The sequence below is a fragment of the Pagrus major genome, chromosome 4, assembly GCF_040436345.1.
Source record: "Pagrus major chromosome 4, Pma_NU_1.0".
Taxonomy (NCBI): domain Eukaryota; kingdom Metazoa; phylum Chordata; class Actinopteri; order Spariformes; family Sparidae; genus Pagrus; species Pagrus major.
This window is the reverse complement of record NC_133218.1, coordinates 22,739,070-22,766,015: the sequence shown is the minus strand read 5'-3', so window position 1 is coordinate 22,766,015 and position 26,946 is coordinate 22,739,070. Positions and strand designations below refer to the sequence as shown.

At 40.8% G+C, this 26,946-nt stretch overlaps 1 protein-coding gene across 1 annotated transcript in view; it reads right to left on the bottom strand.

Annotated features, from left to right (window-relative positions):
* rras2 (RAS related 2) overlaps positions 1-26,946 on the bottom strand; it is a 33,225-nt gene that overhangs the window by 3,934 nt on the left and 2,345 nt on the right. Inside the window, exons 2-4 of the mRNA XM_073464026.1 lie at positions 4,096-4,183; positions 3,827-3,929; positions 1,619-1,727 (exon numbers count right to left, since the gene is read on the bottom strand). Of these exons, the coding sequence (XP_073320127.1) occupies positions 1,619-1,727; positions 3,827-3,929; positions 4,096-4,183 (300 nt within the window). The remainder of the gene's footprint in view (positions 1-1,618; positions 1,728-3,826; positions 3,930-4,095; positions 4,184-26,946) is intronic.

Sequence of the window (26,946 nt, the reverse complement as noted above, 5' to 3'; positions counted from 1 at the left end):
TTTGTTTAGGCCCTTTGCTTTTCCAAGTGGTATTACTGTTAAGCGCCGCTGTTGCTAAGACAACTCGTTCGTCGAGTCACAAACAACAACAACGCGGGACAGAATGTGAGTTCATTCAATCATTTAGTCCACAACAGAAATAGATCACCAGTTTACCTTCCTTTTCCCGGGTGGCAGACAATATTGTATAGTGATAGTGAGGTTTACGGGTAGAAGATGGTTTCATTATTCCATATCCATTACATTGTGCAATCCAAATTTACTTCATAATGATGCCTTGAAGCAGAAAACTCTATAGCCAGGTTAACGTAGGACTGCTGAAGTCTTGAGTGCCACATCCCATTAGTACATATGCATATGTAGAATTCAGTATGCCCTGTGTAGCACACATGTTCGGACTTTTACATCCAAGTGAAAGTGACCCTTAATAACACTGAAAGAAGAACTTTGGTGTTTTCCAATTTAGCTCCTTTTCTCATCTAAAAATACATTCCAACATGACAGTAGTTTTCCAGAACTTCTTTTACTTTAATTTCCTCCCAATTGTTCAGAAAATGTCCTCTGACCAGCGTTTCCCCCGAGCTTTCATCATATCATTATTTTCCCAACCCTGTGGAACGTCTTTCCTTTTCATTACACGTCGCACTGCGGGCACAATTTTTGTACGCATGTGCCATTTTAATTGTATTTCATTTTGTTATTTCTCAAGTGTACACTTACTACACACTTAAATTGGTATGTATGCATGTGGGACTCAGTTGGAATTTGCCTCCACCCTCTTTTTGAAACAGCTGTGCATATAAGCGGGACCTGAATAATGCAAAAAGTAATCAGGTCCAAAGCAAGACTATATTCCCCTTTGTGGAAATAAACCAGTTGACAATAATTAGAAAAAATGTGAAATACTGACAAAAATTTTAAAGAAGCATGTCTGTGGATTCTTCAGCCATGTTTGCTGAATATTATTGATATGAGGAAGATGTACAAATATGATTGTCAATTAGATTAAAGCTGAAACAAATCTATTGAGATAGATAGTTAAATATACCATGACTCATACTTGTGGTGTTATGTGATACATTTAGGCTCTATTACAGAGCACCATCAAGCTAAATAGGTCATGTGTAGTAGGTTATCACCATAATCTTTTAAGTTGTCTGATAAAATGTCTCAAGCCTCTACATGTCTCATATAAATAGAATAAATAATAAACCAACATAAGCTCACATCAAGAGGCTTGAATTGCTGGTAGCAGTAAGCTCTACGTGCCTGTAAGACTCCTCTCTACCATAGGGGGGTGGTGTGGATTCACTGCAGGAAGTGACGCACCACTGCATACCAACAGCCAGAAAATTCATCATTTCATCACACTCCCTTTTCTCTCCATCCATTCTCCCCTCCTGACACCACCGTCTCTACAGCCGCTCTTTTATTCTTTCGCTCACATCCTGTTGTATCTCTGCAGCTAGCTGCAGCTGCAACGCTCGCTTCCACTTTCAAATATGCAAATGCCACTCCTCCAGACTCGTTGATATTATCTCTTCGGATGATCAAACAGGGCATACTCTGTGTGTTTGTCAGTCAGTGTGTTCAGATCTCTGCAATCAGTAGGACTTACTTGTCTCTGTAGTTCCAGATCTGCTTTATTTCCTACGAGGATCATGGGGAATTCATCTCTGTCTTTCACTCGGAGGATCTGTCTTTGGAATTTATAGATTTCTTCAAAGCTGTAAAACATATCACATGGTGTTATGTGGTGTTTTCTGCACAAACAGGTTATATAATGTTGTTACCAAACATTCATTTAAAAATGCAAAAGACCCCCCGTCCACATAAACATAACGATCACCCAGAAGTTGAGATCATCACCACTGTGAATCAGACTTAAGGGTTGAACATGGCAAGAAAAAGTCAGCCTCACTATTACAAAAGCCAAAAATGTGTTCGTCTCAGGCTCAGCTCTGTGCACTGACCTGACCGTGGTCCCACTACAATATAAATGCCATGTGCACTTTTTCAAACAAAAAGCAAATAAAAATGTCAATCTGGGGGAAAAAAAGGGCAGAATGCAACCACAAAACCCAGGACAGCATTCCAGCCACGGGCCCACAGACAGCTTGGTGAGCACATAGTAAATCTGGAAAGACTTGACTAATATAAATGGAGGAAGGAAAGACTGTTTACAACATAAACATTGGGAGGGGGCAGGGGAATGCAGCTGACTGCACTGCTGGGCAGGGACACAAAGGCGGGGAGGATGGGGTGTGACAGGCTGACTACAAGGAGAACACTGCATCGTGTAATGTGAAAAACATTTAGACGGTAAATTAAACTCTGATACATCACACAGAAGTAAAATCAATGCAAATAAAACCCTTTATCATCTAGTATTCAGGATTTTCATGACATCAAATACCATTTTTGATACTATTCATAGTCTGTATTTGATCTGAAAAAGCCAATCTCCTTTGTTTTTATTAGTTTTTATTCATAGTGGCGGATTCCAGCATAGATTGCTATGCGCGAGTGAGTCATAGGAAAACAACGCATTCATGTAATCTCATCTCATTGATAAGAGCCTCACTATTTACTACTAAGTTGTTAAAGCGTTTCAGCTCCCACAACTTAAATTTGATAGTCTTACTTTTTTGGTAATTCTGAGGTGATGGTGACTTTTATGAAGTTAAGTCAACTTTTACAATTTACAGTGCAGAAATAAAATCACTGAAAATAAGACCATTTACCCCCTCATCATCCAGTTTTAGTTGTCTGTACTTTTTATACATTTTCATTGATAGTGGTGGAGTTTGCTATTCTAGTGCTTGATTTGTATCGCTACGCACAAGGGTTTCATGGGTTTCATTTCATCTCATTGATAACAACCTCACTATTTTCTGCTCACTCTCTACAAAGGGACTTTACTTTTAAAAAATAGAGGAAACTGATTACCTCTAAACAAAATAAAGTAGTCTTATAGTTTTAAGTTGTTGAAACTTTTTAGCTCGTACAACTTAAATGTAATAGTCTACTTTACTTGGTTACCAACTCTGACTTTTTTAAAGTAAAGTTAACTTTAAAAATTTACAGTGTTGGTTGCGCCGTAACCAGACACACCAGTTGCTGTTGTATTTCTGACAAAGTAGTACCCAAAACAGTACTGGCTTTAGTATTCAATCATAGTTGCTGTTCCGGATCGACACTGTTTGATAGTATTGTATGCTGTTTACTCTGTATTGGATTGCTACATGTCGCTACACTGTAAATTGTAAAAGTTGACTTTAATTTGAAAATGTCAGGAAACTGATTACCTCAGAAATAGCAAGCAGACTAGTTTCAACAACTTAAAATTATTAGTCTACTTTACTTCATGATTTTGAGTAAACTGTTTCCTTGATTTTTTTAAAGTACAGATACTTTGTCAGATTTTACAGTGTGTGGCAGATATTTCATGTTTACATGCAATGCTCGAACACAAGACTGTTTTATATGATTGCGCCAAAACATCAAGTGGAAACATTTTAGACATGAGCTTAAAATAGAGGCGAAGGTACACGTTTAAGTGAATTCAAGAACAGGATGAGGGAGGAAGTGTTGAGAACAAAAGCAAATGACAACAAGAAAAACAGCGAGAGAGTCCGGAAGCACAAGCGGCAACAAGTGAGAGTATCGGTGCAGGATTTATGGTTTTAGTAGAGTGAGAGGCAGAGGAGGGGAGACAGAGAGTGTAATTGTGAACAGTAAACAGAGGCGTGCAAACAGAAAGAAGGCGAGGGAGAGGAGCGAGCGTGTAGCTGTGAGTTTGCACATGACGAGAGCTGTCACTCACCTTCCTCTGTCAGTGACTGAGAAGACGAGCAGGAAGCCCTCCCCTGTCCTCATGTATTGTTCTCTCATGGCTCCAAACTCTTCCTGTCCAGCCGTGTCGAGGACTAGAGAGCGCGCACACAAACACATCGAGACAAATCACGCACGCACAATAACTTGCAGCAAAATGCAGCAGACCTTTTTGGTATATCCTCGAGTGCGACAGAAACATAGAAATATCCCTGCTTGTGTGTTAACTCTGGTCATGTTTGTTCAGCAAAGTGCACTTACTGTCAAGCCTGGCCGCCCTTTCGTCAATCACACACTGCTTGGTATATGAGTCTTCAATTGTGGGGTCATAGTCGGTGACAAAGTACGACTGTGGGTGAGAAAGAAGAGGACAAAAGAGAGAGAAGAAACTGTGAATATGTCTGTGTGCAGTATTCACTATATACTGATCTTTGCAGTTAACCAAAAACATACTTTTCTGTTCTATAATAACAGGAAATGAAGCAACATGTGCGCTGTGCATAGGCACTGTCAAAAAAATGTTCAAACAAAAGTTTCTGAGGTGTTCCTGGAGCTGCTTAACCACCATCCATAACTCATTTTTTGCAGCATTTCCTTCATTGCATCAACAAGCACACTGAAAAGATTTTCACTCAGATGAGGATACTTTATTTTGTCACGAATCTTCAAACTCTATAGATTTAATACACGAGTATGTACAATGGAATTGGGACCTAAATCAGCTGGCTTTAAAATGATTGGATATGAGAACAAACAGCCATTCTGTCCTTGTGTTTTTGGTTCAGACAGCACACGCTGACCTCTACCTTTACTACCCCACTGCAGACAGGAGGTAAACACACTGTCTGCAGACACTTGCACAAAAAATGTGGAGTAAATATCCCCTCGCACAACAACCACAGACCGCAGGCAGGGCTTTCATGCTAATAACACATTTACAAGACGTTTCTCCAGTTGCACAAATAGTCACACCACCATTCACTCCTCAAGGCTTTGATTCTGTCACTCTGGGGCCAAAATCTGGTCTCCTAGTAACCCAAACTGGAAGGGTGGGGCCGAGGGGGGGGGGGGGGGGGGTGGGGGGGGGGGGTGGGGGGGGGGCAGGGAGCCGGGAGGAGGGAGGCGGAGGAGGAGTCATACATTTTTTACATTTTTCCCATGTTTTGTAGTTCTCGCTCTCCTCAGGGACTAGTTCAGTGGTGACAGCTGAGGGGAGTGCTCGGGGGCTGTCAAACCAACACCCTAAAACACAGAGCGATCACGAGAACATAAAATCCAGACAAGATTCCCTGCCGTTTGAACAACAGGCTAAATTAAACTTTTACAGTTACAGTCGTGTTGTTTTGTGTGTGGAGCTGTGTGCCGTTTCACACAATCACACAGGCTTTATATTGGCCGTGACGCAAGAGAGAGAGCGTGCATTATGTGCACTGAATGTCACATCTTATCTGACTCTTAATGTTTATATCATTCAGCGTATAAATATAGTAACAGATGAGGCATGATGCAGATCACTCAAATAAGCAAACAACTCACTTCCTTGATCTTGATAAGAGTCTGACTAATAAACCAGTATTATCAACTAACCTTAGTTTATGATAGAGGTATCAGTATATATTGGCTGATAAGTGACAGTTGTACTACAGATATGCCATATAATAATGACTGTAAGCAACAATAACTTTCTTCATCGGTTCACATGCCAATCATTCTCCCCTTTCCATTTTGTTTGTAGAATGTCATATTACAGTGAAAAAATGGGACGCAAAAATTATTTTCATCATTGAATAATTCTTCAGTTATTCCCTTGATTAATCGTATTGTTGTTTGGTCCATAACATGGCAAAAAACTGTGAAAATGTTGATCAGTATTTCCCAAAGCCCAAGATGTCGTCTACCAAAAAAGATATTCATTTTACTGTCATAGAGGAGTAAAGAAATCACATATGAGCAGAGGTGGCAAAAGTACAGATACTTGTGTGAAAAAGACTCTGGTGAGAGTAGAAGTACTGATTCAACGTATTAACTACAGGCCCTGAAATGAACTCAGAGCATAAAACTAAAAAGTAACCCTCTGAAGGACATTTGTACCGGTCCAAAGCTAACTGAACCTCACGTCATTGTAATTTAATTCAAAGACCGACTCTGACTGACAAATCTATTGTGTTAAATGTTGATCTTTTCAACTCTCAAATATTAATATCGGTAATGGCCTCCAGGTGTCAAATCCAGTGGTCTTAATTGAATATGTGAATGCTTATAACTTGAATTGTTGTCTGCTGTATCCTCTGCATCCACATTCTTTCCTCACACCTGCAGCTCTCGGCTGCTGCAGGTAATCTCTCTCTTTCACTCTCCTGTGGCTCTGCAGCATGCAAGTACGCTGGCCTGTGTCACATCCACTCACCAGTGCTCAATAATTCATCAGTATTACTGTGTATCCTCGAACGTGCTTCACTGCACTGCACTGCCAGTGTGCCTTCAGACGACCAGACAGAGACAGAGAGAGAGAGAGAGAAAAGAAAAAAACGCTGCTTGTGTTTCTTGTCCCTCCCACCACCACCATCACCACCACCACCACTCTCAGCAGCACGTGACCTCGTCTCCCCGTCAACCTCTTATTCCTATTCTGTCAACCTCGGGCAGCCGCATTGAGCACCGCACTACATCTGGCTCTTCCTCCCCTCCCTCCACATGCATGGGTACTAGTGTAGCTGCTGAGCTCTGTTCTGGCTGAGCTGATTCTCTCAGAGCTGTTTCCCGTGATAGATGAGGCTGTTTTGCAGTGCCAGCAGCACCAGAGCCAGCACTAACAGGGCTGTAGCACGGCCTGGCTTTAGCCGGGCAGTGACAGAGCGATGGGCTAGGTGAGGGGGTGCAACATGACTCAGGAAGGCTACCAATAACTGTGTGACATAAACCAGGCTGAGTCATGTCCAGGAATATGACCTATAAATCCTTACATTAGTCCATGACTTCATCAGATGTTACAGGCTCATCAGGCCGAATGAATCAGGCTGTATGAGTCAAGCAGAGCTGCCCCAGACACACACGATACCACTACAGCCACCACCTGCAACCAGAGCTGGGTATCGAACCTGAGAACGTTTTCACCGCTGACCAAACTGTGTCAAGTATGAAAACAGTTGCTATCATTGACTATAAAATATGGACAGAACTACCAGGTCTGAAGTGGAGCCTGTGTGGAATGGCGAGCAGCGGGCGGCTCCACTGGTTCCAAAAAAAAAGTCTGATGAGTTTAAGGTCAAGTATTCTTCCATACAGAATGATGTTCATTTTTACCCATTTAGAGTAAAATAGACAATAAAGCAGGGTATGCTTTAGGTTAAGGTTTACATCACGTGAGTCACGTAGACCTCAGATAGCTCCAGGGGACAATTTGAATTCCGGAGTGTAGAGACAGCAGAGCGATTTTTGGTAATTAGTAGTCAATAAATGCTCTTCTGCTGAAACTCTATCGCGCTGCTAGTATTAGCGGCTAACTTCTGGGAAACTACTGAGAGGCTCCCTGAACCACCATTGCTGTGAAAACATGGTCTATTGGAGTGAACGGAGATGACATGACTTTCTTCACTCAAGGGCTCTGGGTTCTCAGTCAGATCCAATCAGAATATCCTTCGCAGCTCCGCCCTCTTGTCCAAAAAAGGTCACACACATGCTTACTGCTTTATGATGGCAAAATTCTTACATGGCTGCAAGTCTGCTGCTAACTATGGCTATCGTTGGCTAGTTAGCTCAGTTAGCCGTGCAGCTAGCAGTCCAGGCTGGGAGCTCAGAGTAACGTGGGTGTGTCGGTGTTTGTTGTTTTTGCACCTACAGACCACAGCAAATTCCTCATATGTGTAAACTTACTTGGCAATAAAATCAATTCTGATTCTCATTCTGATTCTGATGACATAAAACAGAGAAAAACAGAACATCCTCACATTTGTGAGGCTGAAACTGGAGTGGTTTTATATTTTAGGTGGAAAAAATACTGACATGATGAATTATCATATTTTGGCATTGATACCAAAATTCTAGTATCGTGTTGACATAAGTAAGGAAACATTTCAGATGATATCCCACATTTTCAAGATAATCTTTGACGTCAGTGTTCTTACTGTTATCTGCCTCACTGTAACCCAGGTATGTGCTGAGGGGGCAGACGGATTCCTAGACCGATTTCCATGAAAACACTGGACAGCTGTCATGAGGAGACAGCTGACACACAGTGGATCCGACAGCTCAATTCTTAAAGTGTGAGAGTGGTTTGGACTGTACACACAAACACACGCACATAATCCAACACACACCGATGGTCCACAGTGGCGGGTGTGTACTAGATCTCAAAACATTCACTGCTAAACGTCCTCCTGGAAGATGAATTATCTAACTGCAGCAGAAGCCACTGAGTCATTTACAGCAGAAGTGCAGCAACTTTGCAAAGCTGAGGTAAATTACTATTTAAACACTTGCTGTATAACACCTTGTACTTCGCATGGAGTTTGGAATGGTGCTAAAGGAAAAACAAAGAACAAACTCCAGCTCCACTTAAGCAATCATTAGGCCAGTGCTGACATGACTACCATCATGGGCGTGTGTATTGGTGAGCTGTAAAACCAGGAATATTAACGTCCTTGGGTTGTTTGCTCAGCAGCAGTCAGAGTCAGTTCATTTAAAGGGGAATATCAAAACAACATGTCTTTACAGTATGAAAGAAAAGTAGTCGCCCCATCAGGACGAAGATGTAAAATTAATGGATTATTATGAGAAAAAAAAGAGAATGAAACAAAAGCCTGGAGAACCTTGCTGCCGTACAGTTTAGATGTTGATGGCAAGGTGGGTCGGGCCACGCTCAGCCCCGGTCAGTACAGCAGGAAGGAAACTCCACCTCTGCAGCAGGCAGACGGCCCGGCCGGGCCGAGCCTTCGGGTGGTGGCAGTGATGATGTCACGGACGACATGTTCCCCCACCCCGCCTACCTAGCCTAAGTCCAAACCTGTCACTCAGTTCCCCTCCAGCATTCCAGCTATACATCCCTCCACCCACACACCCACACACAGCACATGCACGCTCTCACCAGGAAAACATTAGAGGCCTGTTTTCTCCATGAAAACAGGGCCGGTGGATGAGTCTCAGCTACAGGACAGCTTTTTGTGCCGAGCTGTTCTGTATCTGGGTGCATTGTTAAACACAGACGGACTGTTGAGAAACTAGGGCTGCAACTAATGTTTATTATTGATTACCGTCTCGGTTATGTTTGATTAATCAGTTAATCATTTAAAGAAAACTGCAAAAACATTCCCAATGTCCAAATTGAAGTCCTTAATCGATCTTATTGTCTAAACGAGAGTCAGTACCCAAACTCATTTAACTGACAATTATTTAATAAAGAGGGAAGCATCAACTCCATCACATTTGAGAAACTGAAACCAAGAAAATTTGCATTTTTGCTTGGGAAATTACTTAAATGGTTTAACTATCATAACATTTTTTGTTGATTAACCTCCTATGGATTGACTGAGTGAGAGTGAGTAGGCATGGAACAATATGAACATTTTGTTTTAACATAACTGCAAATCACAATATCATCCAGATAATCATTGCACAAAAACATACTGGAATCACCTGGAAGGAATAATTAGCCAAGCCTTCAGCCATGGTGACAGGCTTAGGCAACTTAAAATAACTCAGGGAACCAATACAGGACTGTATGACAGTGAGCTAGACAGCTTTTTCAAGCCACTCGTGTGAGGATATTCACGATTATCTCGATTATGGAAATTCATCACGATCAGCTTATTGTGAGTGTTTATTGTCCCATCCCTTGGAGTGACAAACTTTTGAAGTAATCTAGCCCTGCCTTGTCCAAAAGAATAAACACCATCAGGGATGAAGATGACTAAAAAACTCTTTGCCAGATGAACCACAAAGATACCATCAAATCACTGTGGAGGCGTATCTGTCTTCTAAACCACCTCACTATTCAATAGAAGTATGTGATTCAGCTTGTTTTGTTTCAGAATTTAAATATACGCTACATACATTTATCTCAAGCACCTGGTCAGGTTTCTTTTAAGCCGACTTCTCCTCAGTCGAGACATAAAGCAATAAATCCTGTCTCTTGCCTCAAGGAAAGCGAGAATGGGGTGATACGTGTAGGCGTGTAATGAACATCATGCATGCACTATGCACCCACTTCCTCTCCACACAAACAGCTTCACTAACACTAAATATAGATCCTTTTCCATCTCCGTCAGTTATCCTACTTGTCTGGTTCGAGCTACCTCGTTCACTGTTAACCAATATAGCATCATTAACTGCACGGAGAGAGAAACCACTGATTCAGCGCTGAGATTTTCACTAAGACAAAAAAAAAAAAACCTCAGGCGATTAATTAACAAAAACACACTGCACCTACACAGATGAGGGTAAATGGTGTGCCTGCCTGCTGGATTGTCATAATGAGGGGGAATGCTGAGCTAAAACAAATAGTCATCAACACGGATAGGAGTTAATTGCCTTCTGCATATGGCCCGGTGCCCGATGAGAATTCACAGACCTTGACTTGAAAATCATCAGCCGTAGTTACTCTTTAATTAAAGAGAAATGTAGATTGAATGCCATGAAATTGTGTTATTCTAGGAAAAGATTCTGTGTGCATGAGCAGATTTATAATATTCCCTAACCACCTCATTCCCAGCCCCAACACACCGACGCCTAAGACAATGCTTTTTTTTTTTTTTATTCTGGCAAAAGCTAAAGCATGCTACAAGAGATTGTGTCACACAATCATGGGAGTAACAATGATCTTTTGATCTTATCTTATTTTGGCGAAGTACAAGCATCAAACACTTCTCAACTCGAGTCCTCAAACCCCCCACAGCTGTCACTTAAACTCACTTGTTTTGTGCACATTGTGGACTAACAGAAAGGGAAAAGGAGTGGGTCTGAAACTGAGATGAGCAGGTTTCAGTGAGAAATCGGCTAAAGGTGAGCAACAACATTCTCAGGACTCATGAGACTGTTTGCACAAGTTTAATCAGTAAGCCTGAAAAACAGAAGAGATGATCATTGTGTTTATCACAGCAGGACTCCTTTGAATCAGTGAAACTTCTTTTTAAATTGCATCATCGCACTACAGTAACAGGATTTAGCTTTCATCAGCTATTGACGTCAACAGACATCTCTACGGTTCAAGACGCATTCTTATTTCATCGTGTTTTTTAATGTGTTTGATACAAATTGGCAGGTATGCGAGGATCCCAGGTCAATAATATGTGTCATGAGTCAAGACCGAAACCCAAGAGAAACAAATTTACTAAGATTAGGATTAGGACACGGCTTCTCCAGACACGGTGGTTCTCCTGCAGTGAAAACTCAGATTAAGATTTACAAAACCAAGGTATAAAGGTTTTAACTACGAATAAACTAAATACTAAATCTAGGGGTGAAAAAAACATTTTAGTTAACTGGCATAAAAATAAAAACTAGACTAAAACTAACTGAAACTATACTCACAAAACTATCTCAAATAAAATACAAAAATATACAGAAGACGTCTTCATTTTTAATCTTTGTTAATTTGGCCGAAACATGAGGAGGCATTGGTGAATATGTTTATTGTGACTTGGATGTCGTCATGACTGTGAGTCAAGTGCCTTCACAGCTGTGTTTGTATTGTAATAATGTTAAAATAAAAACTAGAATTACCGCCTCCCAGTTGTTCGCCTCTGAGCACCGGTCAAGTTGCTGTTCCTGAGCTGTGGCGCTGATTAACCAGAACATTTTTTGCAGTACATTATGATGTCAGTGAAGTTGACCTTTGACCTTTTTTATATAAAATGTCATTTTATCCTATTAGACATTTGTGTAAAATGTTGTCGTAATTATCATATAAATTGTTGAGAAATGGCCAAAAATGTGTCGAAGTGACCTTTGACCACCAAAATCTAATCAGTAACTATAATCATCCAGTTAATATCTCGCTTGAATAATGTCACCAGTTTCATCAAACTCGATGCAAATTTTTTTATTCACAAACAGAAGTTTTCTAGATCGTTTCCTAAATTTTCACTTTATCTTTTAGAACTAAACTTATCACTTAAGTTAATTAATGACGAAAAATTTAATAAAATTATCAGTAATTTTGAAACCTTCTACCACATAACCTCTGCCTAATGATGTATCCCTTGGTCTGTTATTTTTGATCCTTTATTTTTCTCTATTTAATTTTTCTCTAATTTTATGTTCTGTACATATATTTATTTGTATTATCCTTGTTTCACTTCCTTTATGTCACTTCATTTTTGCTTACATTTGTTTTTTATGTGCAGTGATCTGTTTACCCAAGTTTGTGTTTGTTTTTGTTTTTTTTAAAAAAAATCTAATCAGGTCATCCATGTGGACATTTGTGCCAAATTTAACGAAATTCCCACAAGGCGTTAGGCGAGATATTGCATTCAGAAGAATGGGACAGACAGACAAACCTCCCAAAAATGCCTCCGACCACGGCTATGGCGAGGGCGGAGGCATACAAACTAAAACAAATACTGAAATTAAAGTTAATCTGAAACACCAAACCAATTCTGAAAAATACAGACCTATGATAAAAACTGTGCACCTAACTGGTCATCACATCTAGAACTGCTGACATGGACTGGTGCTACAAACTGCTACATAGAGTGAGACATCAGCACCGAGAGGCTGAATAGGAGTGGCCAAAACACTAGGGTGAGTGGGGAGGTTCAGCTGACAGGTGAAACATGCCAGTTGTAAGACTTGGTCAGTGGGCCAGAGCCAAGTGCAGCAATTTCAATTAAGGGCACAAGATTCATGCCAGACAGTCTGGAGCCTGCCAAGTCTCACCCTCAGCTATAGACACCAGCAGAATGAGGCAGATTGGGATGATCCATTTCTGATAATGACATGAGCAGACCATTGCATATATTGTGCATGCTTACAGAGACATCAAAAATGTTGGTCGCACTTTATTTTAGAGCACAATAATAAGACGTAATCAGCTGTAATTTGTATTATAATGTCAACAATGTTGCATTATTGCAAACTAGAGCTTTCTAAAATATACTGGGAAACAGTCTATGCAAAGCAGAGTAGCACGGGGCATTGATCTCAGAAACAAGAAATTTGACTGGGGGCATGTGTGTATCACTTCCTGTCCCCAAACAAGCGCAGGTTTAACCTCTGCAGAACCTCTGGGGCCGGACTCTGAGCAGCTGTCTGTAATCAAATAACCACCATAAGGATTTAATGTTAAACAGATGGAAGTGAAGACCGGTTCCTTTGCAGTTTTACACTGTCCACCATCCACCATCATCACCTTCCCTCTCATGCTTCACAGCGTTTCACACAAGTGACACAGGAATGTGTGTGAGGAGCATTGTTTTGTTGAGTGCTTAAAAGTGCTTGAAGTGAGACATAGTGGAAAAAATAAGACAGAATGAAAGGTCTGAGGGGGAGGGAAACTGTAGGCTACATGGAGAGGGGGAGCAGGAGAAAGAGAGGGGGAGGGAAAGGCATTAACTTCCTGTGGAAACACCCACTTTTCCCATGAGCTCATACAAACCAGAAAGGTCACTTATTCAATACCTAATACACAAGGAGAGAAAGAGAGCACACAATATGTCCACTGCCTTAAAGGGCCACTGGGGAGCATTCTGTTAACGCTGGGAACGCTTTAGGACGGGACACACTGCTGCAGAGAAATACATGAAAATAACAAAAAGCGTTTTGGTTGACACTCCTGTAAAGCTGAATCCACAGTAAGAGCACTTTCATTGAATTTTCACAGAATGCAGTCCGGGGGCAGCGATGAACCTTGGCTTGATGCCGAATTAAATGAACCCATGCACATCACTCCTACAAGCTCTCTTCCTCCTAATGCGCAACAGATCAATAGCCTGTCCCTTTAATCATTGCCCTGTCCTTAAATGCCGGCAGACCAGTGAAACTCTGCCACACCAGAAAAACCTTGGCCTGGGCATAGCATCCTCATCCACATCACATCCATCACATCCATCCATCACATCCATCCAGTACCAATACTGCAGAATGCAGATCCTGTAACACTAAAGTTAAAAAATCAATTCAACATAAGCAACAGAAATAATTAATAAGGCCCAAGTTGTTAAAAAAAGAAACAATAAAAATCCTTTTAATGGATTTCATGTAGAAGCTTGTGAACCATGAAGAACAATTCTGTTGTTTTTGGACTTTTGAGTGATCAAGAGGCAGATGTGCACAACCCATACTGTCTTTGTAGGTGTTGGGCTAGGGCTATGAAATATGACCTTAGAATAATATTGCAATATTTCTATACAATATCATGATACATAACACATTTCTCAATATTTTGAGCATTCATACATGCTAGGACAGTGGGACAAAATCAAAAATCACAATAATTTATACCAAACACGTTGATATTGATGTTGTAACTATACTGTGGGGAGTTTGATAAATAATCATCAACAATGTGGATATAATGACTAAGTGGGTAATGGCAAGTATTATAGCAAGTACAACGAGAGTCTGGTAACTTCAGAAAAATAACTTTACTGTAATGCAGCCTTTAAAACCAGGAGAAGACACTTATACCGTATCACGACATAACAATATCCATGACTCCTATTTGGCATATTCATGTTTTTATGGTCCTAGTGCTGCAAAAGCCCAATCATTTTTGAAAAAATGTTCCAGTATTCCAGCACACACTTAATGCTCAATATTCAATATATCAATGTTTTGATACACCCATATAATATTTTTAGATTGCGTAAACCGTATTTGGCTCCTAAACTGGGGCATGTGTAAAGAAATTGAAGCACTACTGTGCTAACTACTGATAGTGTATTCTGAATTTAATGAGCTTTACATGTCTTCTTTTGCCTTTGAAATGTATGTTGTTTTTCATGACAACCTTTCGCCATCATTTCATTTGATTATAACAATATTTTACTCAGTTTCTTAACTGCGGAGATGTGTACGGTAGGACTCACGTGCTCAGATAATCAAACAGACTTTGAGCAAATCCCCAGATTCCTTGTGTTATAATAAGTCTGTGTCATACAGCGCACAGTCTGCGTCATACAGCGCACAGATAACCAACAGATGAAAAAATCAGATCGTATCGACGTATTTGCTTGAGAAATGCCTTGAATGAATAACCAACCACAAAATCTTTCCAGATTAATCAACGATCAGCAATTGTAGATGTCATTGTCACGAAGATTTTGCAGTTCTACTCCCTGTTTTGACCTTCTGTGCTTACAGTTGCATTCATGTATGGAGTTTTTTAATACAACTGAAGATTGTATTGAACATTTCTGCTGTTTTAATTCATTTTCACTTCAAAATGCTGAATGTTCATATGTTGGGTTAATCTGGTTCATTTACAGCCTGTCTGCTGACCTATAGGACTTTGCTTTTGAGATGCTGCCATATTTCCCAGTCCGTGTAGTTCAGCTGCAGAGTAAAATGTCACTGTCACAGATGGGTGTAAGGGCCAAACTATTTGTGTTTTTAATTTATGTATACTTTCATGCAAGTTATCATTGATGGTGTAACATAATGGTGTTACAGAAAGTTACATACAGTATGTGCTGAATGTCCCCGCCCGCACTTGTGGCTGTTCAGTCGGGGATAGCACTCATGCAGAGAATAAAGTCGGGGATAAATGTCCCACCAAGTAGGCCAACCCCTGGCACAGTCCACCCCCTGCTCTCCTCTAACCTCTCTGGCCTTAAGACTTCAATCGCCCGGCTAAATATCAATGTGTGCCGGACTCTGAACACTTTTGAACCCGCTCAAAGCTGCAGAATCAAAGGGTTGCCATTTAAAGGCCCTTTTCCACCAGATCACTGGGCTCAAAGCCGCCTGTTTGCTCTGTAGTGGTCACACTATAAACTATTTCTTAATCTCTGTTTCATCAAGTACATTTTGTTAAATAATAAGTGGAGACCTGTGTAAATACTTTATGAGGCCACAAACTGATTAAACAGAACAACACAAAGAAGGAGAAATATGTGTGAACCACCCTTATTGTTCTAGCCGATCATGTGACATCACTAATGTTCCCCTTCCCTGTATTAAGCCAACCCTAAGCCCAGCCATTGACGGTTCATCGATGCAGTTTTCTCTGCGGCCCTTCCTTGTTTTTCTGGGAGGGACAGAAAATAAAGACTTATTTTGATAAGAGTCACTCTCTAAAATGACATGGTGAGTCCCCCCCTGACTGAGTTTGGCTCTGGTGAATCTTCATCAATGTCTGCTTTTGTGGAAGTGGGAAAACGTTGGCCCATGTGACCCCCATATCCAAATCGACACAATCTAAGTGGAATAGATGTAGAGGATACATGAAGCAAGGCTTCACTCACAGAACAGTGAGTAATGTAGCTGTGAAGTTTCCTTATTTAGGAAGTGAGGATTGCAATAAAAAAACAGGTAAATTAAAAGATAAAAAGCAACACCTTCAGCTTTTGAAGTCGAACCGGAAAGCTCAACGTCTTGCTAACTTTTCAAACATAAATTGTGGTATATTGAGCTTCGACGTGACCCATCGTGTCAGACTTTATAGTGTTTGGCATATGTTTTTCTTTCGTTCTAGGCTTTATTCAATTCTTCCTCCTCTGCTTGTCTTTGTGCAGGAGTAGTACTGCACATACTGACGTCAACAAAGCATTACTGTGACGGCTCAGAGGACACCAGCTACTGCAGTGGCTGCGTGGACAGAGAGACTACTGTGTGACTTTCAAAAACCCATACAAAGTCACTCAATGGAGTGCGGCTCACAGTCTATAGTCTGTGGTTTTCGGGAAAACCATATGACCTACCAACTAAGGCCGATCAAAAAAAAGAACAGTCAGATGATCCAGAGAAAAGTGCAGAAATGCCATTAATTACTTTAAAATGATCATTTCTCTCCAAAAGCACCTCTAAAATGATTCAGCTGTGCAGCACCTGCAGAGATCTATTCATCGTCTTCACCATCTCTCCCCTGGTACAACTGCTGAGTGTGTCTTTCTGCACCAGTGTACTCGGCTGCTGCAGACTATAATTCTTAGTGTGGGGTGATATGTCAAAGGAAATGGGGCCACTTCACTGGCATCATGTCAGATACACAGCATCATTACTGCTGTGTGCTTTTAGGCCAGCAGGCCTACAACACAGGCAGCAGAAATGTTATTACTACAGCAGACGACTCCTCATAAATAAGACCTAATGGACACGTCTTCTCTTCTCTCTCTGATGGTTCCTCCCTGCCTGGCCAGTCGCCACGTTAAAAGTCCTTTAAGTTGGGTGCAGACAATGCTCCTTGAAAAATATCGATATTCAATACCATGTTAGGTACTTCAGGGAAAAATTGACAGAATATTTTAGGGCATTTTTTATTTTTTTATTTGTATTAAAAGTTAATAAAACAAGGCTTGTTTAGTGCGTGTTAAGAACAACAAGATCTAAGTTGATTTACTTCTGGAGGAGGTGGGGCTATGTGGGCACTGCAGCAGTGCATGAGTCAACTCGCTGTCAGAGAGTAGAGCGTGCAAACAACTAGTATTGGTGTATCAATACTATGAAAATTGGGGGTAGTGAAAATATTTAGAATCTATTTGTATCAATACATCGATATTTTGTCACAAAACTAGGATGTCATAATTACATGTTTGTGTGAAAAAGGTAAACACAGAGGGAGGAAAAATTTTATATAAATCATCAGAGAAACTTAACAAATGCAGAAGCAGGACACAATGGGTCACTAACCAGTTTGACAAGTATAGGCTAAATATGATGTAAATCATACACCTTGGCCTTCAAAGTCACCAGATCTCAACCCAGTTGAATTGCAATGATGTGTTAAGGTCTGATCAAGCCAGCATTTATCCAGCAAAATCAATTCCCACGTAGCAAAAATGTTCCACACCCGTTCATCTGGCCCACAGCCACAAGCAGGCCATACAATGGCCACAAGTCAGCCAAGAGTGATCCAGATAAACCATAACTGAACCAAGTCTGGGCGAGATCCAGCCCACCAGAATAGCATGAACTGTGGGCCAGATAGTGGACAACAATTTTGCTATCTGGGTTTATTCCGATGAAACCGGATGGTGAAAACTGACCCGCAAATTCATGGTAGCAGTAAGCTGCTAACTGACAGTTGATGTACAATCCTAAAAACAAAATGCCATAGAAGATACAAAGAAGGTTATCTTGTCAGTGGTTAGCTTGACATCAACAGAAGTTTACCGAAGCTGTGCCAACATCAACAAGTTACAGAAACCAAATATGTCGTGAAAACACAAGTGCCGCTTTCAGGTACATCATCAAAACACCAAAATATTATCTTGAGTAGGAAAGATGTTCACTCCTCCTGCAGAGACTGAAACAAACTATATACCTACTGTATGTCAACAAGCTGAACGTATGTGCAGGAGCCTGAGCTCCACCTGCTTCAACTAGAATCTGGAGGAGCCTGGCCATGAGACAACTATGTTTTGGTTAGACAAACACACTTTTTAGGCAGCTGTTGACTTGGTGTGCACTGGCGTGTGCCAATTTTAAATTCTGCTTCGGGTTTGCCAACACCAACTGGTGCGGAGGACACAGTCACATTTGCTGTGTGTGTTAGATCAGTATAACAGTCACACAGCAGCTGCGTCACTGACTCAACCAGACTCAAATATCTCTAATGTATCTACACATGTACCTGATGCTCACTGAACAGCCTTTCTGATTATGATCTGGCGTCTTATCAGCAGGAGAGAGACTCAGAAGCTCATTTGTTGAGGACTAAGTCACACTTGGCCATTGTCGTCAGCACATTTGGACATTGAGTGTTGCTGTACTGTCACCTGTTGAGGAGTTGTCTCATTCCATGCCTCACCTCCCCCTGATGGACAGCAGGTGCCCCACAGGCCTCTGGACAGTGTCTGCATGAGACGTGCCAAATGTCCACCAGCTGCCTGGCAGGCGGCTCAGGGCCCGGTATCAGCGACAAGCACAGACGCATGAAAAAAAACACTGATAATGTTCTTTCAACTAAGGCTGAAACTTTTCTTTAAATAACAGCATAGACAATGTTCAAAAAGGGACACAAAACATTATATATAATCAACACCAGCATCAGTAGTATGCTGATTAAAATCACAGTAAGCTCCTCGCATAAGAAGGTTGACATATTTTCAATGGTAAATGTTAGATGGTGGTGGGAATGGGCTGCTAAAATAAGCAGCATGTCAGTTTCCCATAGCCTGAGTTGTTGTTATATGACTCCGAGATGTGCGACCTGATACTGTGGCCAGTTATTCTGAAACAGACAGATGTGTGAATACAGAACAATAGGCGAAAAACAACACAAAGGAACCCGCTGCCCTCTCTGTCTGTCTGACTATCTGAGGGGCAGTGACCAGAAAACAAGAGAGGATATCGCCGAGGATGTTTTCAACCTGTCTCAGGGAAATGGAAGTTCAAAGTACACCGAAACAATTGTTGTATGACAAAAAAGTGCTGTCAATAAAATGTAGTTTTGAAATCGAAGCTCAAAACACAATTTCTTTGGTGCAAGTCATACTTGCTTTATACTCTTATGTAATATTACATCACCATACAGCAACACAAGAGAAAGATACAAACAATAATTGACTTGTTTTAGATTTGAAATAATGAAGAAAATAAACAAATACCAACCACCAACGCTTGACAAACAAAACATGCCTCTTGAAAAATATCTTAATATGAAAATAACTAGGTTAACACTAGCAACCACCAAATGAATACAATCTGAAAACACTTAATACGTATTACCACTGTCCTATACAACTAGCACCTGAGTTGTTCATTGGGACAACATGGCCATGCCTTGCACATCAGCCACAGTTGTTACCCTATACCAGGGGTCTGCAACCTGCAGCATTGCCCCTCTTCAGTGGCTCCCTGTGGCTTTGACATTTTACAGTTTTTATCATCATCACTGTTTTAGGCCTACAGTGATTCTTGCATTCTCTGACAGTAAAAATGCACAGCCTACACACAGAACTGTATCTGTTCTATCAAGTTGTGATTAATTGATTGATCCTGAGCTAATATCATTGTTTTGAATGCTCAAGCTGAGGGTTGATTGCTGTGAGGATTAAAAAAAGGAAGGATTTAAACTGTCCTGTGTTTTAAAAATTATTTATTTTTATTTTTTTTACTGTTTTTAAATCTAGGCTGCCGCTATATGTTTAATTTATTAAACACAATTTATTATTTATATAGTTCTGTATCGCTACTCTATTCCTATTTATTGTAGGCTAGTTCTTTTGTTTCATAAATGCACCAAAACATGGCATCATTGAAATGGAAATGCAAATTTTAAGTACCTTATACTGTAAGCATAAGTAGCCCACTGCAGAGTTGCCCCATGATGTGAAAATATAAATGAATGCTAATTTAGGCCTGTTAATAACCTTCATTATAAGACACAAATACTGTACGTTTTGCGGCTCCAGACAGATTTTTCAGGGTTGGGACAGCGGCAGTAAAAGGCAGTAAAAGGTAAAGGTTGCTGACCCCTGAGCTAACGGATGATGAAGCAGAAATGCTAAACAAGCGTTTATGAGGCCACACACACACACGGAAAAAATTGTGACTACTGTCCCTGCTGCTGTTATTGCTGACTTGCTGGGCCAACAGTGTGCATCCATAGGGTTACCTGCAGGACCTCTTCAGTCAGACCCCCCCCCCCCCCCGTGTTTTCTATGTAAACAACATACATGTATATAGAGGTAACGTTTATGGCTTTAAGGGTGAAATCTGAGAGGGATCAGGAGACAAAGTAGAGAGCTTGAACAATAAACAAGTTTGGATCCATAGCACATCGTTATTTTTCATATTATTTTCAATTAAAATCAAATGTGTGAATATGGCTGCCAGCGTGCCAACATCAGTTGAGAATGAATGTACTTTAGATTCCTGGGCTTCATCCTGATGATGCACAGTGCTGATATTTTTTATTTGTAAGTATCTCAATCCTTTTGATGCATATTTATCACCATGTTTTCGTCTGATAAGTTCAAAAGAAGCTCTTATTGGACAGGTCATTAGAGTTTTGTGTCTGATTCCAGAACAATGCTACTTCCAATACGTTACTTTAAGAAGGTTTTTTATTTACGAGTGAAAGAAGTTAAAGTTCTCAAATGTGAGATGTTATCGAAACACAAGCAGCCTTACATTTTTTTCCTATATAAAATACAGACTTGAATACATAATGAAATTCAAATCTGGAACTTTCAGATCGACAAAATGGTAATCAAGATGATCTAGTTTACAGTAATCAACAGTATTTTTCAATGCTTTCTTCGAAATGCAAAGACACATACTGCTTTTTATTGTGTTAATCTCTCCATCGTTTACAACAGTCTATCGAAATGAGTCTTTTTTGTATGCAGGAAAGTAGTTTAATCAATCAACCCATGAGTAATAGTCCTACAGTTCTGATTTAACGTCTTCATCCTCTGCTGCAGATGTTTAAACAGATTTCAGTTTTCTTAACTGTAACGTGTAAGCAACTTCTACAGGCTGGTATCTAGTAATCATTCGAACTCTTTCCTGTTTTTAGTCATCCGCACTGACGGTAATGTAGCAAAAAAAAGAGCATTTTAGCCCCTTTTTTCAGTCTACGATTCTAAAAGATAAAAGCCTTCGCTCTTTTGTTAGTGCCGTACTTACTGACTTGTACATACACGCTACAGTATTTACTAGTAGTACTCGTTCCTGTTGCTGAGAGAAAGAGAGACACAGAGGGGGAGAGATAGCAGCGGCTGAAATTATCATTCAATCTCTGGTCTGTGATGTCTGGTAGGCGACATGCTGGATCACACCCTCGCCTCCAGCTACAACTCCTGCTTTACACGGCAGAGGAGATGCTTCGGGAAAGATGAATGGAAACTAACACTATACAGCTTATAATAATATTTCCATCTCATCGTCAGCTCCTTTAAAAGATATTCTTTATTTTTTTAGATAGAAGCTCTACAAATGATAATATTTCACTGAGCTCCTCTTACTGTTGCATTCAAGGAGTAAGAGTGTGAGTGGATGAGCTGGATGGATAAATTCTAAAAATCACTGGCATTTCTCTTGACGTGAGGAGGTTTTCATGTTTCACCACCGCGACATAATAAACATGGTACAGCCCCAAGCAGTTCTTCTTTCATTGAACAAGGAAATGATCGTGTAATCAGTAATGTACCGTAATTCTTCAAAAAACACCAAAACATTGCCATTCATTTACAGCGAACGCGTAGGATAACAAAGACAGAGAAGTACTATGCGGAATGAGGAGGAGGAAGCATAATAACAAAAGAAGGTGAGCGGTATCCATTGTTTTTTCAGGTGTGAGTATTGGTTTGTGAGTGTGTGCGTGCACATGACAAACGTGCACATGGATGCGAGCCAATGTCAGTCAACATGTGTAAACAGGTAAAGGCTGCTTAAAGTCACACACGAAAGGACGTGACGGAAACAATGGATCCTCTTTACTATTAAAACACAATCCACAAGAGTGGAATCAACCAAAAAATGTCCAATAATCCAGTTGTGATTCATGATGTGAATACAAATGTAGCTATTGCTGATCAAGAGTGGTCTTCCTCCCTGGGTAGTCATTACTTTCTCGTTAGCTTGGAGTGAAAGGGATGACCTGCTCGTCTCTGGAGCTTTCCCAGATGGGTGGGAGTGTCTTTACAGATCCCAAACTCCCTTTTGCATGAACATTCCTATTGTGAGGTGCTCTGCTTTTTGCCAGAAACCAGTAAATAACCTTAGCAACAGGATTGCATTTATAAATGTATTTAAACAAAACCAAAAATGTAAAGCCTCACTAGTGGCCCCTGGCGATGCAGATGATATCTCGTTTAGAGATACCTCGGCATGGGTGTTGGACAGCCCAAAACGCTAGCTTATCGCTCTGCCACCATCATGTAAACAATAAATAAATGCAGGTACTCTTAACAGCAATGACACATGACTAGTAGCACAGCACCGTGTCACAACTATCTTAATCTCTATTAACTGATATCTGCATATGAATCTGTAGGACAAGAGACAAGAGTTTGGTGCTGGAGTCATTCTGGTTTCTGTTCGTAGTCTGAGCAGCAGTTACGTTTGAGCAGGTAAATACTTTCTTTGGAGAGCTAAATAGGCATTCACATGCAGATATCTGTTTATAGTGATTAGCTGACATGTGCGTCCACCTTAGCGTCTCAAGTTGCTAATCGGACTGTAAACAATGACCAGCACATGGAAGAGGAAGTCCTGCACCGGAAGCTTCGAAGCATAGATTGTTGCCCCCAGAGGCTAAATCGTTGTAAGACGTAACCATGTTTACCACCCAGATGTGCCTCCGTCTGATCTAACTTTTGGAAGTCTTTAATTGTGCATTTTTTATGAAAAAGAATGCAAATATCTCCCATACAGCTCATTAATAAATGAAATATAACCTTGTGTAGACTTACATATGCTTTACACACCACAACCTCTGTTGCACTACCCACAAGGCCTGTACGATCAAATAAAACCGCATTTAGAAATATACTTATGATAGGCTATATCTGGTTAGAGCTTGATGTCTTATTATGTATGTACGCTTGCATGGTGACATCTGAAAAAGAGAAAAGATGCACATAGATGAAGGAGAACACAACATTATTGGTCAGGGACGCATTTAAGGTCGACTTGAATATATCCGACTCTGCTTGTCAACTGTGCGCACCTGATTGTGTTTTGGTATGAGAAGAGAAACTTTTTTTCTACGACTGCTTTAACATTAACTTTCCATCAGGAAAGAGAAAATAAGGTACAGTAACTCCGACTTTGTGGTGCTGTGATCACGAATGCAAGCTGTTGTTTTAAATATCACACACTAACATGAATGAATTAATGTGAGTGAGGCACCAGCTACTAAAACGAATCTTAAGAAGAACTCAAAATGACAGCTACTTATTATTAAATGACTCAGACTTTTTTGCTTTTCAGCTATGATATACAAACATGCAGGCTGTTTATACAACAGCAGCAGTCTTCTTTCATTTACGTGTTTGCTGATATGAGCCGGATATACTCATATTCACAACTGAAGTGACTGTGAAGCCATTCACAAAAACAAAACAGAAGGTCTACGGGAACTGTTTTCAGTTTAAATTTTGTGTGATAGCACCTGCCCACTTTTTATCTCTAGATCACACGCTGCTGCCGAAAGGTAAAAACCAGTGACAGGTTTATTTGCTCTAATTGTGGCTCTGCTCTGTGAGAAATCAACAGGTGACCCTCCTACAGAGCTAAACAAACAATGTACACTCATCACACACTCACACACACACCTGCCACAGCTGCAAAACCCCACTCTCAAACAGAGCTTACTGTCACACGATTCAGGCTTCCATTTCAAAGAAAAGATACTAACTCCCTTAAAGGAGATGAAGAAAAAGGCGGTCAGAGTATAAATGGAATTGTTTGCACTCAGCGGTATGGCATGTGATATATCACCGAGCCAGACAGAAGGTAGCAAAACTGCCTGTGTCCAAAAATGGGCTGAGCATGAGCATGCTGTGTGTGTTGTTACATGCAACAAAAACTTCTAAACTAAATGACAAACACACACGCACAAAAGCGTCTCTGCAAACACTTTGTCTAACCACCTGTGGCTGTTTCTGAGAAATGCACATGAAATGGCGCCCACCGCATTCAACTTCAACACTTCTATCATTACCAAACCTTGCCTCCACATGCCCAAGGAGGGCTGCCCTTATAATCCATGATTATTCTATTGAATTACTTCTTATGGCAACATTCCTCCTCAATGACCTCATATTTCTGAGTAATCAAAGCCATGCTAGAGAAATATGTGAGATATGTGAAGAGGGAGTAGGAGTATGAGGGGGAGAAAGAGAGAGGTCACTTTAGCTGTAAATCTACAAAAATCTTCAACTAATCTGTCTGGACTTGATCGCTCAGGATGTTTTGCTCTCGTGCATGGATCTCCACCGCCGAGGGCCACCACTGGACTAATATTAGCAAGCATGTGAGCGAGCGTCATTATGCCAGCACTCAGATCGCACAACATCTCATCATTCCAGTAGCTTCTTTGGTTACACTGGGTAAATAAGGGCGGTTTGTGACGTGCAATTATTCCTGGGATAAAAACAACACACACACACACACACACACACACACACACACACACACACACACAGCACCCCACACGCAGTCTTCACGTGGTCAATGTGATTCATGTTTTCCCTTACTTGGGACGCTTCCTCCCTCGCAGACGTCACATTAAACAACGCACTGTGTTCCACAACTTTTGTCAGATGACTCAATGTTATGTCATCCCGATGCTATTTCAGCCTGAGTCAACTGCTTGGCATTAGGGTGGCCAGCAGCTCCCAGCGACCTGCCACTCTGTTATTGATGGCGACATCATCCTTTATCCTCTAACTCCCTGAAACCCCTGCTTCAGCACAGTAGTCCATTTTTTTTTTTTTTGCTTTCCCTGCTCAGCACCCTCAAGAAGATTAGCGATGGGTTTCAAACCTCAGTGCTTTTGAGAGATGGCTGAAATGCGTCCGTAAAATCAAGCATTGAAAACTGTCAAGTATCACAAATTTGCATTAAATGATTCACAGTCTTGTTTATTTATTTAATCGTATGCCTGATCTAAATCAATACTTCTATGGCGGGAAATGTTGTGTGTAATTGCTTGTATTGGGACAACTTTAAACACTAACGTATTGAAAAGTCTGGTACATTTAGCTAAATTTAAAAAAAGGGTTTTGTGGTGTCTTTCAATCAAAACAACAGACATAGGTAACACGGATCACGAGAGTTGTAGTATGTAAGAATGTTAGTGCTGGAGGGTGATTTGTGCCAATATGACACCTTATTTTCTATACAGACTAATTTGTTTAAAACCTTACTTTGAGAAATAAACATATATCACTTTCGCCGGCTTCCTGGAGTTGTAGCAACGGGTGACGAAGTGAAACGCACCGTTACTTTGGGGGAAATTACAGATTTCTCTCGGTTTGAACATTGTTGGAAACATTTGAGACAATGCAAGTACACACCTCAGCAAATTATACAACAAGGATCTAGTCGTTTTTAGGTTTCTGGCTCTTCAGAAAACCGAAGGGTGATGTCAGAGAGTCTACGCCCATGTTTTAGAGTGTATCAGTACAAAAAGTCAGGTTTCACATGGGCTCCTATACTGGAAATTGTCAGATGAGATTGAAATGTGCTTCTTCTTCAGCTAAAATGGTCAATGTTTCAGAGTCACGCACTGTCAACTCCAACACACGAACAACACACAGTGGACTGTTTGCAAAACTACCTCAAGTAGCCTATTTCTACAGGCATATTGACAATACTAACTACTTAGTACACAACATTAAATCATTTTCTAGTTGTGAAGTTAATGGAAAACATAATCGTGAGAAATGGAAGCACGAACTGTTTATGGATAAAATGTTGTAGAGTGTTTGTCGGCTAACCAGCAAAACCAATAGAGAGTTGCAAAGAAAGGTTTCTGGGTTACGAAGAGACATTTGAAACTTGCGGTGGACACAGAAGGCTTCGTCTGAATTGTAGAACGTGTTAGCCTTCATTTTACAACAAGTGCAATAAAAGTAATACTGCAATAATTCTTAGTGAAAATTTCAACAAGTACTTAATATTTTTGGCAAAGTACACGGCCCTGAATATAATACCCTGTCAAGATTTCCACACATACACACACACACAGCTCCCGTGACTCAGGAAGCAGGTCATGTTTTTCCATACAAAACTAGAAGGCCCTGAGAGCTGCAGTAGAGGGACTTCCTCTGCCGAAGGGCCAAATTCCACATGGCCCATGACCATTAACCCACCCAGGCTGACTCAGACCCCCCACCCCACTAACCTCGCAACCTCCCAACACTCAACACCATTCTGGGGAAAGCCTCGGCTTCACAACCAGCTGTTAGGTCTTTTCCCTTGGCAGGAGACTTCTAGAAACTTCTGAGGAGGATGTAGGTCCTCCACTTGCTGTCAACATCTCAATCTTTCTCACTTTCACAG